Source organism: Ranitomeya variabilis, chromosome 1 (assembly GCF_051348905.1).
Source record: "Ranitomeya variabilis isolate aRanVar5 chromosome 1, aRanVar5.hap1, whole genome shotgun sequence".
Taxonomy (NCBI): domain Eukaryota; kingdom Metazoa; phylum Chordata; class Amphibia; order Anura; family Dendrobatidae; genus Ranitomeya; species Ranitomeya variabilis.
This window is the reverse complement of record NC_135232.1, coordinates 146,543,480-146,560,231: the sequence shown is the minus strand read 5'-3', so window position 1 is coordinate 146,560,231 and position 16,752 is coordinate 146,543,480. Positions and strand designations below refer to the sequence as shown.

At 43.2% G+C, this 16,752-nt stretch overlaps 1 protein-coding gene across 6 annotated transcripts in view; it reads right to left on the bottom strand.

Annotated features, from left to right (window-relative positions):
• RGMB (repulsive guidance molecule BMP co-receptor b) overlaps positions 1-16,752 on the bottom strand; it is a 91,787-nt gene that overhangs the window by 35,600 nt on the left and 39,435 nt on the right. For 3 of the 6 annotated variants that reach the window (XM_077289638.1, XM_077289630.1, XM_077289657.1), the window contains one exon: positions 11,775-11,983. In XM_077289638.1, coding sequence (XP_077145753.1) covers positions 11,775-11,983 — 209 coding nt within the window. Of the gene's footprint in view, positions 1-11,774; positions 12,160-12,307; positions 12,341-16,752 lie in introns of those variants that run through there. The other 3 variants (XM_077289620.1, XM_077289648.1, XM_077289666.1) reach the window with 3 other exon arrangements.

Here is a 16,752-nt window from a genome sequence, read left to right as displayed (position 1 = left end):
TGTAGCTCTTTTAAAGACGAGTCCAGCAATACCTTCCCATGACCAGTCTGTTCCTCTGTTACAGAGAAAATCAGCATTTGCATTGATTTGTAATGGATATTTGTAGATCTTGAGCCTCTGTCACTCCGGCTCTATTCCAGCCCAGTGCCACCTCCTTTAACTTGACTGCCGGTTCCTTTGCCTGAGGTCACATAGCACGGAGGCTATCAGTCAAGAAAGAAGAGATGGCGCTGGGCGGAAAATAGAGCTGGAGTGACAGAGGCTTAAGATCTACAAGTTCCCATTTGCATATCAATGCAAATGCTGATTTTTCCGTAACAGACAAACAGACTGGCGATGTAAAGGTATTGCTGGACTTGTCTTTGAAAAAGCTACGTGTGCATCTAAATAGTTTTGGGTGTGAAATCTGATGACAGGTTCCTTTTAAAGGCTGGGGTCACACTTGCGAGTGCAATGCAAGAAACTCGCATCAATACCCGGCACTGGGGACCGGAGCGTGCGGCTGCATAGAAATACATGCAGCCGCACACTCCGGTCCCAAGTGCCGGGTATTGATGCGAGTTTCTCGCACTGCACTTGCAAGTGTGACCCCGGCCAAAGGGTTATTTTCATCCTAATGGACAAGCACTTTTTTCAATTTACAGCCATTCTTTGAAATATTAATTAAGAGACTGACCTCCGCCGCTGTGATGCTTGTAAGCAGTCTGTGATAAGGAGATAACAAAAATCCTTGCTAGCTTCAAAAGTGTTAATATCTCAAAAATGGTTGAAAATTTTCAGAAGTCGTAAATTGCAAAATTGCTGATATTCACAGGCACTATCCAGCAATACTCATTTACGAAGACAGGAGTAACCCTTTAATACTGATTTGTGGTGATCTATTATGCCTCCTTATTGCAGCATGTATCGAATTCATTAATTTTGCACATGCCTTGCTAATGAATATGAAAAATCGTTTAAAACGATAGGCATGCACAATACACGAGTCTGAATTAGAATACAAGCCTGGAAGTCTGCTTTTAGCACATTTTTATTGTTTAGATTTAACAGTTATATAACTTTGCCAATGCTTGCAAAAAACAATATTGTGTAGTTTCTCCATTCATAAGGATAGCTTTCCATAAAAATAAGGTACGGCCATTAGAAACAAACAAGGATTTCTATAATCTGCCATGTGACTTAACCACGCCGCTCTGTGTGACGACCACTTGAGTTCCCACAATAAGCTGCTTAATGGTAACAGGAAAACTGCAGAATTCTGAAATTAATTTTAGACATGGATAGAAAAGAGAACATCATGTAACTTGGAACCACTACAAATTTGGAAAATAAATTTTTATGTACATCTTATCTTGTTGAATTGTATGAACTTTATTATATTTTTCTATATATACAGTCATGGCTGAAAGTGTTGGCACCTTTGAATTTGTTCCAGAAAAGGAAGTATTGCTCCCAGAAAATTACACGTTTTGTTATACACATGTTTATTTCCTTTGTGTGCGTTGGAACAATACAAAAAATAGAGAGAAAAAAAGACAAATTGGAAATAATTTCACACAAAACCCCCAAAATGGGCTGGACAAAATTGTTGACATCTTTCCAAAATTGTGAGTAAATAACCTTGTTTCAAGCATGCGATGCTCACACAAACTCACCTGTGGCAAGTAACAGGTATAGGCAATATGAAAATCACACCTGAGACTAGATAAAAAGGGGAGAAGTTGACTCAATCTTTGCATTGAAATATGGAGAATAAAAAAGAAGAGAACTGTCTAAGGACTGGAGAACCAAAATTGTTGAAAAATATCAACAGTATCAAGGTTACAACTCCATCACAAGAGATCTTGATGTTTCTTTCTCCACGGTGAGCAACATAATCAAGAACTTTACAACCCATGGCACTGTAGCTAATCTCCCTGGACGTCGGCGGTAGAGAAAAATTGACAAAGGGTTGTAGTGCAGGGTAGTCCGGAAGGTGGATAAGCAGTTCCAATGAAATTCAAGCTGTCATGCAGGCTCAGGGTGCATCAGTGTCAGCGCAAACTATCCATCAACATTTCAATGAAATCAAACTCTGACCCACTGCTGACACAGAGACATAAAAAAGCTAGACTGCAGTTGGCCAAAATGTATGTGAGCAAGCCAAAATCCTTCTAGAAAAATCTTGTGGACAGATGAGACCAAGGTAGAGCTTTTTGGTAAAGCACATCGTTGTACTGTTTACAGAAAATGGAATGAGGCCTACAAAGAAAAGGACAAAGCACCTACATTCAAATATGGTGGGTTCAAAGATGTTTTGGGGTTGTTTTGCTCCCTCTGGCACTGGGTGCCTTGATTGTGCACAAGGCATCATGAAATGTGAAGATTATCAAAGGATTTTAGATTGCAATCTAATGCCCAGTGGCACAAAGCTGAGTTAGCGTCCTAGGTCATGGGTCTTCCAGTAGAACAATGACCCCAAACATGATTCATGAAGAACCCAGAAATGGATGGAAACAAGGCACAAGGGGAGTTCTGAAGTGACCAGCAACCCCTTGACCACCTGTGGAGGGATCTTATAATTGCTGTTGGGAAAAAGCGCCCTTCAAATATGAGAGACCTGGAGAAGTTTGCAAAAGAAGAATGGTCCAAAATTCCAGTTGAGTTGTAAGAAGCTTGTTGATGGTTATAGGAAGCGATTGATTGCAGTTATTTATTCCAAAGGGTGTGCAGCCAAATAATAAGTTGAGGGCGCCAACTATTTTGTCCGGCCCATTTTGGAGGGTTTGTGTGAAATTATGTCTAATTTGCCTTTTTTCCTCTGTTTTTTTTTGTGTTGTTCCAATAAACACAAAGGAAATAAACATGTGTATAACAAAACATGGGTAATTACAAAAAGTTTCTGTTAGAAACACTTTGTTTTCTGGAACAACTTCAACAGTGCCAACACTGTCGGCCATGACTGCATGTATTGCTCATGCGTGAATAAAATGATGCCTATTTTATGATATGTTTAAAACCTGCAGATTTATCTCTTGAAATATGCTAAGAACAGAATTTGATTAAATTGCATTGACATGTTCCAAGAACATATATTTTTCTGCTTTGGTTGGGATTTACAAAATATATGCATGTGGTTTTAAAGGGATCCTGACAGCTGAAACATGCTGCATGATACACGGACAACATGTGTCAGACATGTGTATAGGGACCTATCTTTCACAGTGGAGCAGGTGGGGAAAAGCAGCTATTAAACTACCGTATATGTTTTACTCTGAAACAGCTTAGCGTTTCAGTATCAAACATACCTGGCTGAGATCATACAACCACGGTCTGGTACACGCTGCCCATGGATTGGGCAACATATATATCAGCTGTCAAGTTCCCTTTAAAAATGCATTACACTATGCATTTTTAGTGCAGTTTTTGGCACGTGAAACATATACCAAATTATTTTTTGTTTTATACAATTTCCCGTCACGCAAAAAAAAAAAAAATTAAAAGGGTTTTCCACAGAAAATCTTCTTTATTCCATAGGCTTGCAGATGTCTCTGCTGCCGATCTATGTTGACAGGCTGTACTGGTGATGTCAAGCACATGACTGCTGCAGCCAATCCCTGGGCTCACCACTCTTGTGTTGACTACCTTAGCATCATCACTGAGCAGTGATTGGCTGCAGCGGTCACATGCTGTACTTGTGATGTCACCACTCCTGCTCGTTGACAGCAACTAGGGGCAGCTGTGGAGATGGATCACTGGATATTCAGTGGGTCGTTGCAGCTGATTATTATATCTGAAAAAAAAAAAATGTCTTGCAAAACTCATTAAATGTGAAAAAAACCTTTGATGAAACTTTATGCTTCTCTTAACTGGCCGTAGTCTCTGCAGTGAATCACTACTGGAAGGGACTTTGCATGCACTGGTCTTTATACAGGTCCTTCTCAAAAAATTAGCATATAGTGTTAAATTTCATTATTTACCATAATGTAATGATTACAATTAAACTTTCATATATTATAGATTCATTATCCACCAACTGAAATTTGTCAGGTCTTTTATTGTTTTAATACTGATGATTTTGGCATACAACTCCTGAAAACCCAAAAAACCTGTCTCAATAAATTAGCATATTTCACCCGTCCAATCAAATAAAAGTGTTTTTTAATAACAAACAAAAAAAAACATCAAATAATAATGTTCAGTTATGCACTCAATACTTGGTCGGGAATCCTTTGGCAGAAATGACTGCTTCAATGCGGCGTGGCATGGAGGCAATCAGCCTGTGACACTGCTGAGATGTTATGGAGGCCCAGGATGCTTCAATAGCGGCCTTAAGCTCATCCAGAGTGTTAGGTCTTGCGTCTCTCAACTTTCTCTTCACAATATCCCACAGATTCTCTATGGGGTTCAGGTCAGGAGAGTTGGCAGGCCAATTGAGCACAGTAATACCATGGTCAGTAAACCATTTACCAGTGGTTTTGGCACTGTGAGCAGGTGCCAGGTCGTGCTGAAAAATGAAATCTTCATCTCCATAAAGCATTTCAGCCGATGGAAGCATGAAGTGCTCCAAAATCTCCTGATAGCTAGCTGCATTGACCCTGCCCTTGATGAAACACAGTGGACCAACACCAGCAGCTGACATGGCACCCCACACCATCACTGACTGTGGGTACTTGACACTGGACTTCAGGCATTTTGGCATTTCCTTCTCCCCAGTCTTCCTCCAGACTCTGGCACCTTGATTTCCGAATGACATGCAAAATTTGCTTTCATCAGAAAAAAGTACTTGGGACCACTTAGCAACAGTCCAGTGCTGCTTGTTTATGGTTCAAAAGTGGCTTTACCTGGGGAATGCGGCACCTGTAGCCCATTTCCTGCACACGCCTGTGCACGGTGGCTCTGGATGTTTCCACACCAGACTCAGTCCACTGCTTCCTCAGGTTCCCCAAGGTCTGGAATCGGTCCTTCTCCACAATCTTCCTCAGGGTCCGGTCACCTCTTCTCGTTGTACAGCGTTTTCTGCCACATTGTTTCCTTCCAACAGACTTACCATTGAGGTGCCTTGATACAGCACTCTGGGAACAGCCTATTTGTTGAGAAATTTCTTTCTGGGTCTTACCCTCTTGCTTGAGGGTGTCAATGATGGCCTTCTTGACATCTGTCAGGTCGCTAGTCTTACCCATGATGGGGGTTTTGAGTAATGAACCAGGCAGGGAGTTTTTAAAAGCCTCAGGTATCTTTTGCATGTGTTTAGAGTTAATTAGTTGATTCAGAAGATTAGGGTAATAGGTCGTTTAGAGAACCTTTTCTTGATATGCTAATTTATTGAGACAGGTTTTTTGGGTTTTCAGGAGTTGTATGCCAAAATCATCAGTATTAAAACAATAAAAGACCTGACAAATTTCAGTTGGTGGATAATGAATCTATAATATATGAAAGTTTAATTGTAATCATTACATTATGGTAAATAATGAAATTTAACACTATATGCTAATTTTTTGAGAAGGACCTGTATACCCTAAACAATATGCAAACTATAGATGGATTGTATTAAGAGTTTCCCATCAAAGCTTGTTCATGAAGAATTCCACAAATGATGGATAGGACGCAGCAGACAGTTACTGCTGGGGCCTCAAGAACAGAAAGATATTTCTGCTGTGGTCCGCAATGCAAAGGAAGTTAGCAATAAATAATGCAAAACTAGAATCAAAAGCATAAGGAAGTGGCTGTTCAAAGAAGAAATGTCCATGATGTATGATACTTCTCTTTTCTTCTTTTATATAGATTTATTATTAATATTATTATTGCTTATATTAAAAAAAATCATGAAACAGCATTCATATATAATGCCAGGATTTAGCACTGACATGATCCTGAATTTGTGATACAGAAATATTGAGATTCTTTTCATTGTAATGGCATCTCCGAGACTGATGGCCTATTCTAAGGGCTTGCACAAATGACTGTAATAATTTTACTAGTGCTATCCGTTGTTTTGACTAATAGCATTGTTCCACATTCTGTTCTATGGGCTGTGCACATGTCCGATTTTTACTTCGTACAGATCCGGTCCGTGAAGAAAAAAAAATTTGCAGCATTCCAGAGTTTGATCCGATATTCGGAGAGCATTTGGCCATACAAATCAGTGAGTTAATGTAAACCATCGGACTGCACTTGGATGACATCTGAGTGAAGTCCGATTTCTGTGCACTGACAGAATGCAGTAGATGGAGAAATATTTTCTCCAAAAAAATCGTATTGCACTATGATCAAACGCTAATAAGAGTGGGACTAGCATAATGGACCCAATTCTCTCACTTAGGAGAGAGAATCAATTTAAAAATGGAGTGGGTTCAACTCCTGATATCCTCCATTGGTCAGATGACTGAAGGTTTATTGGCGCCTACTTTGATACTAGGCATTGCTCTGTATTTTTGGAAGCAGCTACACCTAGTGCTGCAGCTCAGTTCTATACACACTGCTCAAAAAAATAAAAGGAACACTAAAATACCACATCCTAGATATCACTGAATAAAATATTCCAGTTGTAAATCTTTATTCATTACATAGTGGAAAGCATTGAGACCAATAAAACCTAAAAAATTATCAATGTAAATCACAACTAATATCTCACAGAGGCCTGGATTTGGAACGATACTCAAAATCAAAATCAGTGGAAATGCCTCAAAACAAGGAACTGATGCTCAGTAGTGTGTGTGGCCTCCACGTGCCTGTATGACCCTCCTTACAACGTCTGAGCATGCTCCTGATGAGGCGGCGGATGGTCTCCTGAAGGATGTCCTCCCAGACCTGGACTAAAGCATCCACCAACTCCTGGACAGTCTGTGGTGCAACGTGACGTTGGTGGATGGAGCGAGACATGATGTCCTAGATGTGTTCAATCGGATTCAAATATGGGGAACGAGCGAGCCAGTCCATAGCTTCAATGCCTTCATCTTGCAGGAACTGCTGACACACTCCAGCCACATGAGGTCTGGCATTGTCCTGCATTAGGAGGAACCCAGGGCCAACCGCACCAGCATATGGTCTCACAAGCGGTCTGAGGATCTCATCTCGGTACCTAATGACAGTCAGGCTACCTCTGGTGAGCACATGGAGGGCTGTGCTGCCCTCCAAAGAAATGCCACCCCACACCATTACTGACCCACTGCCAAACCGGTCATGCTGAAGGATGTTGCAGGCAGATCGCTCTCCATGGGGTCTCCAGACTCTGTCACGTCTGTCACATGTGCTGAGTGTGAACCTGCTTTCATCTTTGAAGAGCACACGGCGCCAGTGGCAAATTTGCTAATCCTGGTGTTCCGTGGCAAATGCCAAGCGTCCTGCACGGTGTTGGGCTGTTGACATCGGGTAATTAAGACCATCCTCATGGAGTCGGTTTCTAAACATTTCTGCAGACACATGCACATTTGTGGCCTGGTGGAAGTCATTTTGCACGGCTCTGGCAGTGCTCCTCCTTGCACAAAGGCTGAGGTAGCGGTCCTGCTGCTGGGTTGCTGCCCTCCTACGGCCCCCTCCACGTCTCCTGGTGTACTGGCCTGGTAGCGTCTCCAGACTATGCTGACAGACACAGAAAACCTTCTTGCCACAGCTCGCATTGATGTGCCATCCTGGATGAGCTGCACTACCTGAGCCACTTGTGTGGGTTGTAGAGTCTGTCTCATGCTACCACGAGTGTGAAAGCACAACAAACATTCAAAAGTGACCAAAACATCAGCCAGAAAGCATTGGTACTTGGATGTGGTCTGTGGTCCCCACCTGCAGAACCACTCCTTTATTGAGGGTGTCTTGGTAATTGCCAATAATTTCCATTTGTTGTCTATTCCATTTGCACAACAGCATGTGAAATTGATTGTTTGAGGAAGCGGTACATGTAAGCAGGTCTTCCATAAGCCCTTTAATTCATAGGGAAAGTCGGATTGAAAAACTAATTTTCAAATTAACCAACTAAAAGTTAATATATGAAAGTCCTACTTACAAGAAACCCTCCATTATCCCAAGAAGAGCGACTACAAAGAGTCTGTTACTGGAGGACCCTGCACGTCCATGCATTACCCTGACAGGCTATTAATTTCTAAGAGCACCATGAAATGTTTCATTTCTCCTAGTGCACCACTGGGGCTAGTGATTGGCTGCAATGGCCACAAATGGTAGACAGCAAGTTATCGGTGCCGCCATGTAACCATTACTGGAGCAGGAACGCTGGAACGACCGGGATTTAATCCGTATTCCATTAATTGATGGCGTTTCGTCTTCTTTGATGAGTTTGTTAGGAACTTGGGAAACCCACTTTAAAAGTTATATCATAGGAGTAACATAAGTGCAATAATAATAACAGCTATTATTAGATAATCAGGTGGTACTAGCCAATAACAGTGCTATCTGCAGACTGGTGGTCACAAATGACTAATCTCCGAGCTACCAATGTGGTTACATAATAACTCGCTGATAGAAATCCAGATGTAAACATTTAATAGATAATCAGGCTTTGTTGATCAGATTTAGATTAGCCCGCCTCAACCTTTCCCCGGCTAATCGCTGCAGGAATTATTCAAGGTAATGATCTTGAACAAAAGCACCTCTCAGCCATCCAGGCTCGTACAAACTGTTCAAATTAGTCACAAGCCACAAATATTAGGACGTTATGCAAAGGTCAAATCACATATGTGGACCCTGCATGTTTCAGAAACTCCAGTATGCGATTCTAACCTCTCTGGAGCAACCCTAACTTAACCATTCACTGCCAGAGGGGAGGAAGCAGGCTTGGGGATGTAATCCAATCTGCTCCTTGTGAACGGCTGCAGCAAACCACATATCATTGCACACATCAATTGTTACAATTACAGCCATAATTAGCTTCGCAAAGCACAGAAACAAACAGCAAGAGTTGTAGCAGTGCCTGCCATGCCAAGCCGTAATGCCCCGCACTGATAACTTGCTGGCAGATAATGAGTGGGCATCAGAACTGGAGTTTTGCAGGGGTTAATTTTTTTCCGACTCCCATTCAGAGCAGAATCAGCACAAGGCTCCCCTTTCTCCTTGTAGGAGCTGGAAACCTGATCTCAGCCTGACTCTCTGCAAACACCAGGAAAGGAATTGGGGGGTGGGGGAGACATCTGGATCATTACACACCATATACCTAACAAGGATGACTTAACTCTTACATGCCTGCCATAAAGTGCACACACCATATATGGGAAGAAAGATAAGATTTAGGAGGGCATTTCAGTCTGGATAAATGTTTGGATCAGATTTAGGCAAGTCAGACTGAATTTTAATGAATGGGATCATTGTAGGCATTTCTACAAAGGGGAATATCGCAAGGTCAATATTTGGAGTACAAAAAAGGAAAATAAATATTGACGTATATAATAAAAATAACCACTAATAAAACAATAATAAACACATAACACCATAAAAGTAAACAATTTGTACAATATATGATCCAGATACAATTTAAAGAAAAAAATCAATATAATCAATAATATATATACACTGGCAATATACTCTGGTAGCACTTCTGAAAGAAAGTCACTTAAGAAGGTTCCATAGCCACCATCACCCAGAACTCTGGATGCAATGCCACCTTGGGGAAATCACAGATGCTTCACTGTACAGATCTCACCGGGGAATATTTGCCAGCTGTGCAAGTCAACATGGCCAAGCTTCCACACCTCTGCCAATATGTAGGACAAAAGGACACAGATGCTCACATATAACGGTAATCACATGTAGGCTCAGCGCACCAGAGCACTGCCCTCTATGACAAGTGCCAGGTTCATGACAAAGTGATGCCACCTCCTGGTCCAGCGCCTGACACCTTTGATGTCCTTCTCCACACAGTACAGTGTGATGTGATGTCTTCAAGGGCCATGTCATTGTCTTTATGTTTGCACACAGGACTGACAAACTGGACAGCTCATTCTTCACACTGAAGAGACTTTCATGCCATCAATATGCCACTTACTTGATGGTGCATCTGTCATGTAGGGCATTGCAAATGTTCAGTGAGAAAAAGTCCTACTTTAATAGATACAATCTTTATGCAGCTATTTGCACACCATGAGGTTTCATCATGGCCATCCCTTGGTGTCTATGGCAGGGCTGAAGGTCTACTACTGTCTAGAAACCTGTCTGGGTCACTATACCTTGATGTCTGTAACCAGATTTCAGTGTTAAACCACTAAAAAGTCAAACTGGTTCCAGGTCTGAGATGATCAGTGTCGCACTATGTTGCCCATTCCTACAAACCTTGTCTACTTTTGCACTAATGTTAATATAACTTTTTTTTTTTAATTACTTCTACAGCGCCATCATATTCCACAGTGCTCTACGCAATGGGGGCTCACACTCCAGATTCCGATATTCCCTATCAGTATGTCTTTAGAGTCACAATAAAAACTGGAAATGACATTTGAGGGTCTTATGGTAACACTGATGACAAACAGCAGCTCTTATGACTACACGTGATCAAACTGCACACACATTACTCACGGGATTTGGATCAACGTTAATGATCTCAGCTCTCAATGTGGTGGTGCCATTTTGTAACACTTCACAATGCTGAACATGTTGGCATTTCATCAATAAATGATTAGGATAAAAGGTGAAGTGCTGAATAGTGACCTGGAGCAGAGGCAGGAGGCGACTCCTGGAGAAATGGAGATGCTCATCTAGTGATGGAGGCTTCACCCATGAAGAACCCAGAACGTCATGTCGGTCTGGAGAGGAAACTCTAGAACCACGGAGCATGGCCAGAGTCACTGTCATTATAGTCATCAGTCCTGACAGATCTACACACCAGAGCTGTCACATCTGAGCACAGGACAAACAACACTTCTGGAGATCAACTGCTCCAGGCTCCTCCAGGGTCAGCCACTCCATGGTTAAATCACCCCCACCTGCCCCTACATCCATCATTTTACACCTGGGCCAAAGGCCTTATGACTTTCTTTAAACATTCCCCACCCCCAAAAAAATAAAAATAATCCACTCTTCACTTAATAGATCCAATCAACCGCGAGAAGAATTTTCTATAAGTCCAATATTCATATTGTTATGGCTTTATCTGATCAGTTCATGGTGCATACACACAGGGATTATGGTTGGGACCCCCATACAGACCTTCTGATCAGTTTGGTGCCAGCGCTTATTGTAAGCCATTACGGATGAGATGAGGCACCATAAACCAAGTTACAGCTACATTGTCATGATCCAATTCTGGTACCATGAAGCACACTATTGTCCAGAGGGCTCGGTACTGGTATTGTCTGGTTCTGGTAGGGTAGCATAGATACAAAGACATATTGACATGATCCAGTTCTGGTACCATAAAGACTATTGTCCAGAGGGCTCAGTACTGGTATTGTCCGGTTCTGGTATCATAGATACAAAGACATATTGTCATGGTCCAGTTCTGGTACCATGAAGCAGACTACTGTCTGGAGGGCTCGGCACCAGTTCTGGTACCAAGGACATACGGTAATCACCATCCGGACAGCTTATTGTTGACATGATCCGATTCCCAGAGCAGGGACCTAGTCATAGTTGGAGGATTATCTATTGACTAGCCTGGTTCCGGTACCATGGACATTGTACTGCCGAGAAGGTCCATTACTGGCACTGCTCACTCCTACTGACATGGACATCATTTATAGCCTGGGATCATGGTGGGCAGGCCCATGGGCACTAATAGTGATTGCACCTCAGCATCCTGGCCCCACAGGCACACTGGCAATCCTCAGGACATCTGTAGTAACAGAAGAGGGTCTTACCTGTGTCCCCCCAGAGGGCCAGCAGCAGCAGCAGGAGGTGCAGGGGCCCCAGAGTGCCGCGGCGGTCAGCCCCGGGGCAGGAGAGTGCGGCCCTTCTCCCCATACCCATCCATTCAGGTCGCAGTGCCGGGCTCGGGGGCACAGCAGCGGGAGGGCAGCGCTCACTGGTCAGGACGAGGATGCCGGGGCACAGCCGCTTTCTCTTCTTCCTTAAGGATCGCGGGAAAGTTTCCAGGAGACACAAATAAGAAGGAAAACAAAGAGAAAGCGAAGAGGATGAGAGTTATACTGCGACCGGAGCGCACGGGACACACAACGGGGCACCGAACCCGGGGAGCCGTCCACAGTGCGAGCAGGACAGGGAGGAGGAGGACTGGGCGGCTCCGCACCGCTCCCTCCTCCTCTGCTGACAGCCGGCAGACACTCCCTGTGCTGGGCGGACCGTGCGGCCGGGGCCGGGGAGGGGGCGGCCGGGGCCGGGGAGGGGGCGGCCGGGGCCGGGGAGGGGGCGGCCGGGCAAGGTGGTCTCTCACACTGGAGCTGTGCAGCATTACTTCTATCCAGCACCGGTGTCACTCTGTACTGCACTGCTGAGAGCTGCACTATCCAGGACGGACACAGCACTCATAATAACATTACTGAATACTGAGCAATAGCCTAATATACGAAATAAATAATATATATTACTGAGCAATATCATAATATACTATATAATATACAGCACTGATAATACATTATTACTGAGCAATAGCATAATATACAGCACTGATAATAAATATATTATTACTGACCACAGCATAATATACTATATAATATACAGCACTGATAATTTATATTACTGACAGCAATATGAGACTATACTATATAATATACTGTATTACTAATAATATACTATATAATATACAGCACTGATAATATATTTTTACTGAGTAATATCATAATATACTATATAACATACTGTATTTCTAATAATATACCATAAAATATATTGTACTAATAAAATACTATGTAATATACTATATTACTAATAATATACTATATAATATACAGCACTGATAATATATATTACTGAGCAATATTATAATATAGTACATAATATACAGCACTGATAATATAATAGACCATATAATATACTGACTGTACTACTAATAATATGCTACATAATATACTTCACCGATTCCATAATATACAATATAATACACTGTACTGCTAATAATATAACATAATATAGTGTATTATTAATAATATAATATATAACATGCTGTATTATTAATATATCATAAAATATACTGTACTACTAATACATTAATATATAATATACTGAACTGCTGATAATATACACAATATAGAATAGATACTGCACAGTTATTATTACTAACAGCAACATCTGAATATACCATATAATATACTGTATTACTAATAATATAATATATGGTACTAGAAATAATATACCATAAGCACACAATTTGGACTTTCATTAGATAGCCGATGAAGCGAATACAACGTTCAAATATCATACAGTATTTTATTAATAAAGATTAAAACAACTTATAACAATTACAATATACAAGAACAGATTGCCCAGAAGATGTGAGGTAGGTATAAGGCTAGGTTCACATCACACCGACCATTTATTGGAGCTGCACTATTGTAGGCATTAGGCTACTTTCACACTAGCGTTTTTGGCTGCACGTCCCAATGCGTCCTTCAGGAGAAAAAACTCATCCTGCAAAGTTGTGCAGGATGCGTTTTTTCTCCATAGACTAACATTACCGACGCATTGCGACGCAGTGCCACACGTCGCAACCGTCGTGCGATGGTTGCGTCGTGTTTTGTCGCACCGCTGCCACAAAAAAACGTTACATGTAACTTTTTTTGTGTGTCGAGTCCGCCATTTTCAACTGCGCATGCGCGGCCGAAACTCCGCCCCTCCTCCCCGGACCTTACAGTGGGGCAGCGGAAGCGTCTTAAGACTGCTTCCGCTACCAACGTCGGGCATTTTCTTCACAGCATGCGTCAGTACGTCGGGCTAACGCAGCGCGACAGCCCCGTACCGACGCTAGTGTGAAAGCAGCCTTAGCGCTCTGACATCTTATACCTACCTCATATCTATAGATTGGCCGTTTCTTCCCCCTTCTGGGCAATCTGTTCTTGTATATTGTATATTGTAATTGGTATAGGTTGTTTTAATCTTTATTAAAGGGAATCTGTCACCTAACTTTGCCCTATAAGCTGCGGCCACCGGCATCAGGGTTTATCTACAGCATTCTGTAATGCTGTAGATAAGCCCCCGATGTATCCTGAAAGATGAGAAAAAGAGGTTATATTATACTCACCCAGGGGCGGTCCTGGTGTGGTCTGGTCCGATGGGTGTTGCGGTCCGGGGCCTCCCATCTTCTTACGATGACATCCTCTTCCCCTTGCTTCTGTTGCGGCTCCTGCGCAGGCGTACTGATTTGCCCTGTTGAGGGCAGCGTAAAGTACTGCAGTGCGCAGGCGCCGGCCTCTCTGACCTTTCCCTGCGCCTGCGCACTGCAGTACTTTACGCTGCCCTCAACAGGGCAAATCAGTACGCCTGCGCAGGAGCCGCAACAGAAGCAAGGGGAAGAGGATGACATCGTATGAAGATGGGAGGCCCCGGATGGAACGATGCACTCATTGCCAATGCGTGTTAAATGCCGCTATCAGAGATTGACAATAACATTCAACGGGTTAACAGCTGCGGGCAGAGCTCCGTTCCACCCTCGGCCGTTAAAGGCACATGATGGCTGTTAAAATCAGCTGTCATGTGTAGGTAAATATGCAGGCTTGGCGTGCGAGCCTGCACCAAATGCAGGGACACGACATATGACGTAAGTTTATGTCATATGCCGTGAACGGGTTAAAAAGGACCCACCATCTCCCCTGAAAGTTTCTTTGGCACAAACCATTCTTTACTCAACCTTCCTTGGTCCAGTGCTGAGTCTCCACTGTTGCTCTGGGTGCCTGTTATTGGCTGCAACTTTGACATCACATCAATAGTGCTGCAGCCAATTAGTGATCTCAGTATCTTGTGTTGTCTACATGGGCAGAGCCACTGAGCTCACTGATTGGCTGAAGCACTGTCGACGTTACATCAGAGCTGCAGACAACAACAGAAACCGAAAGCAAAGTTGGAGACTCAGCACTGGACCCCTGGGGGGTGGGTAAAGGAAAGGTTTTGTTTTGTTTTTGTTACCTGTGCTTGTGGCCATGGGATTTCTGAAAATCCAAAATCCCTTTATGCTTGATTTAAGCTATTTGATTATCCTGAAATAGTGGTCATGGGAATGCTCATTTCCAGATAATCTATACAGGCTATTAAACGTCTGCCGATCAGCAAACAAGTATCTGATCGTAAGTCGTTTTAACATCCAGTCTAAAGGTACCGTCACATTAAGCGACGCTGCAGCGATATAGACAACGATGCCGATCGCTGCAGCGTCACTGTTTCGTCGTTGTGTGGTCGCTGGAGAGCTGTCACACAGACAGCTCTCCAGCGACCAACGATGCCGTAGTCCCCGGGTAACTAGGGTAAACATCGGGTTGCTAAGCGCAGGGCCGCGCTTAGTAACCCGATGTTTACCCTGGTTACCAGTGTAAATGTAAAAAAAACCAAACACTACATACTTACATTCCGGTGTCTGTCGCGTCCCCCGGCGTCCGCTTCCCGCACTGTGTAAGCGCCGGCCGTAAAGCAGAGCGGTGATGTCACCGCTGTGCTCTGCTTTACGGCCGGCCGGCGCTGACACAGTGCAGGGAAGGGGACGCCGGGGGAGCGACAGACACCGGAATGTAAGTATGTAGTGTTTGTTTTTTTTTACATTTACACTGGTAACCAGGGTAAACATCGGGTTACAAAGCGCGGCCCTGCGCTTAGTAACCCGATGTTTACCCTGATTACCAGTGAAGACATCGCTGAATCCGCGTCACACACGCCGACTCAGCGATGTCAGCGGGTGAGCCAGCGACGAAATAAGGTGCTGGCCTTCTAGCTCCGACCAACGATGTCACAGCAGGATCCTGATCGCTGCTGCGTGTCAAACACAACGATATCGCTATCCAGGACGCTGCAACATCACGGATCGCTATCGTTATCGTTGTTAAGTTGTTCAGTGTGAAGGTACCTTTAGGCCACATTCAGTATTTGGTCAGTATTTTACCTCAGTATCTGTAAGCCAAAACCAGGAGTGGGTGATTATACAGAAGTGGTGACGTGTTTCTATTATACTTTCCCTCTGATTGTTCCACTTCTGATATTGTTTTATAAATACTGATGTAAAACACTGACCAAATGCTGAATGTGTGAATGTCGCCTGACTGTGGTTTATTCACAGTTTGACTCTGATTGGCACTGATACAACTGAAAAGGGGAATGGAATGGCCATATCTAGTCGTATATATGTATGAGCTGTATGTGAATCAAAATCCTCTGCCGCTGCTGTTTCTGAAATTGAGGGCTTGCTCACACGAGCGCATACATCGGACGAGTTCTAACCAATGTTTTATTGGATAGCACTCAGACCGATGTTATACAATGGAGCAGTGCAGGTCTTGTGGGTTTTTTTGTCATGCCAATTCGGCATGAGAAAAAAATTGCAGCGTGCTGTGAGTGGCTCCGCAAATCAGGCCAAGCGCATCCATTCAAGTCTGTAGGTGAGTGTAAAACATCGGACTGCGCTCGGATGTCATCTGCGTACAGTCCGATTTACACGGACACATACAATGGAGAAGATGGAGAAATTAAGTTCTCCATCTTCTCAATTGTGATATATTCTCTCATGCAAGAAAATCGGATCACAGTAAATTGACACTCAGCTGAAACTCTGACAGATTAGCGATAATCGAGAAGTGTAAATCCATATTAAAAGGAACCTGACAGCTGACACATGCTACAAGAGCCATGGACAGCATATATTAGACGCTGGGTGCATGTGCAGAGCCCCAGAGTCCTGGTCGT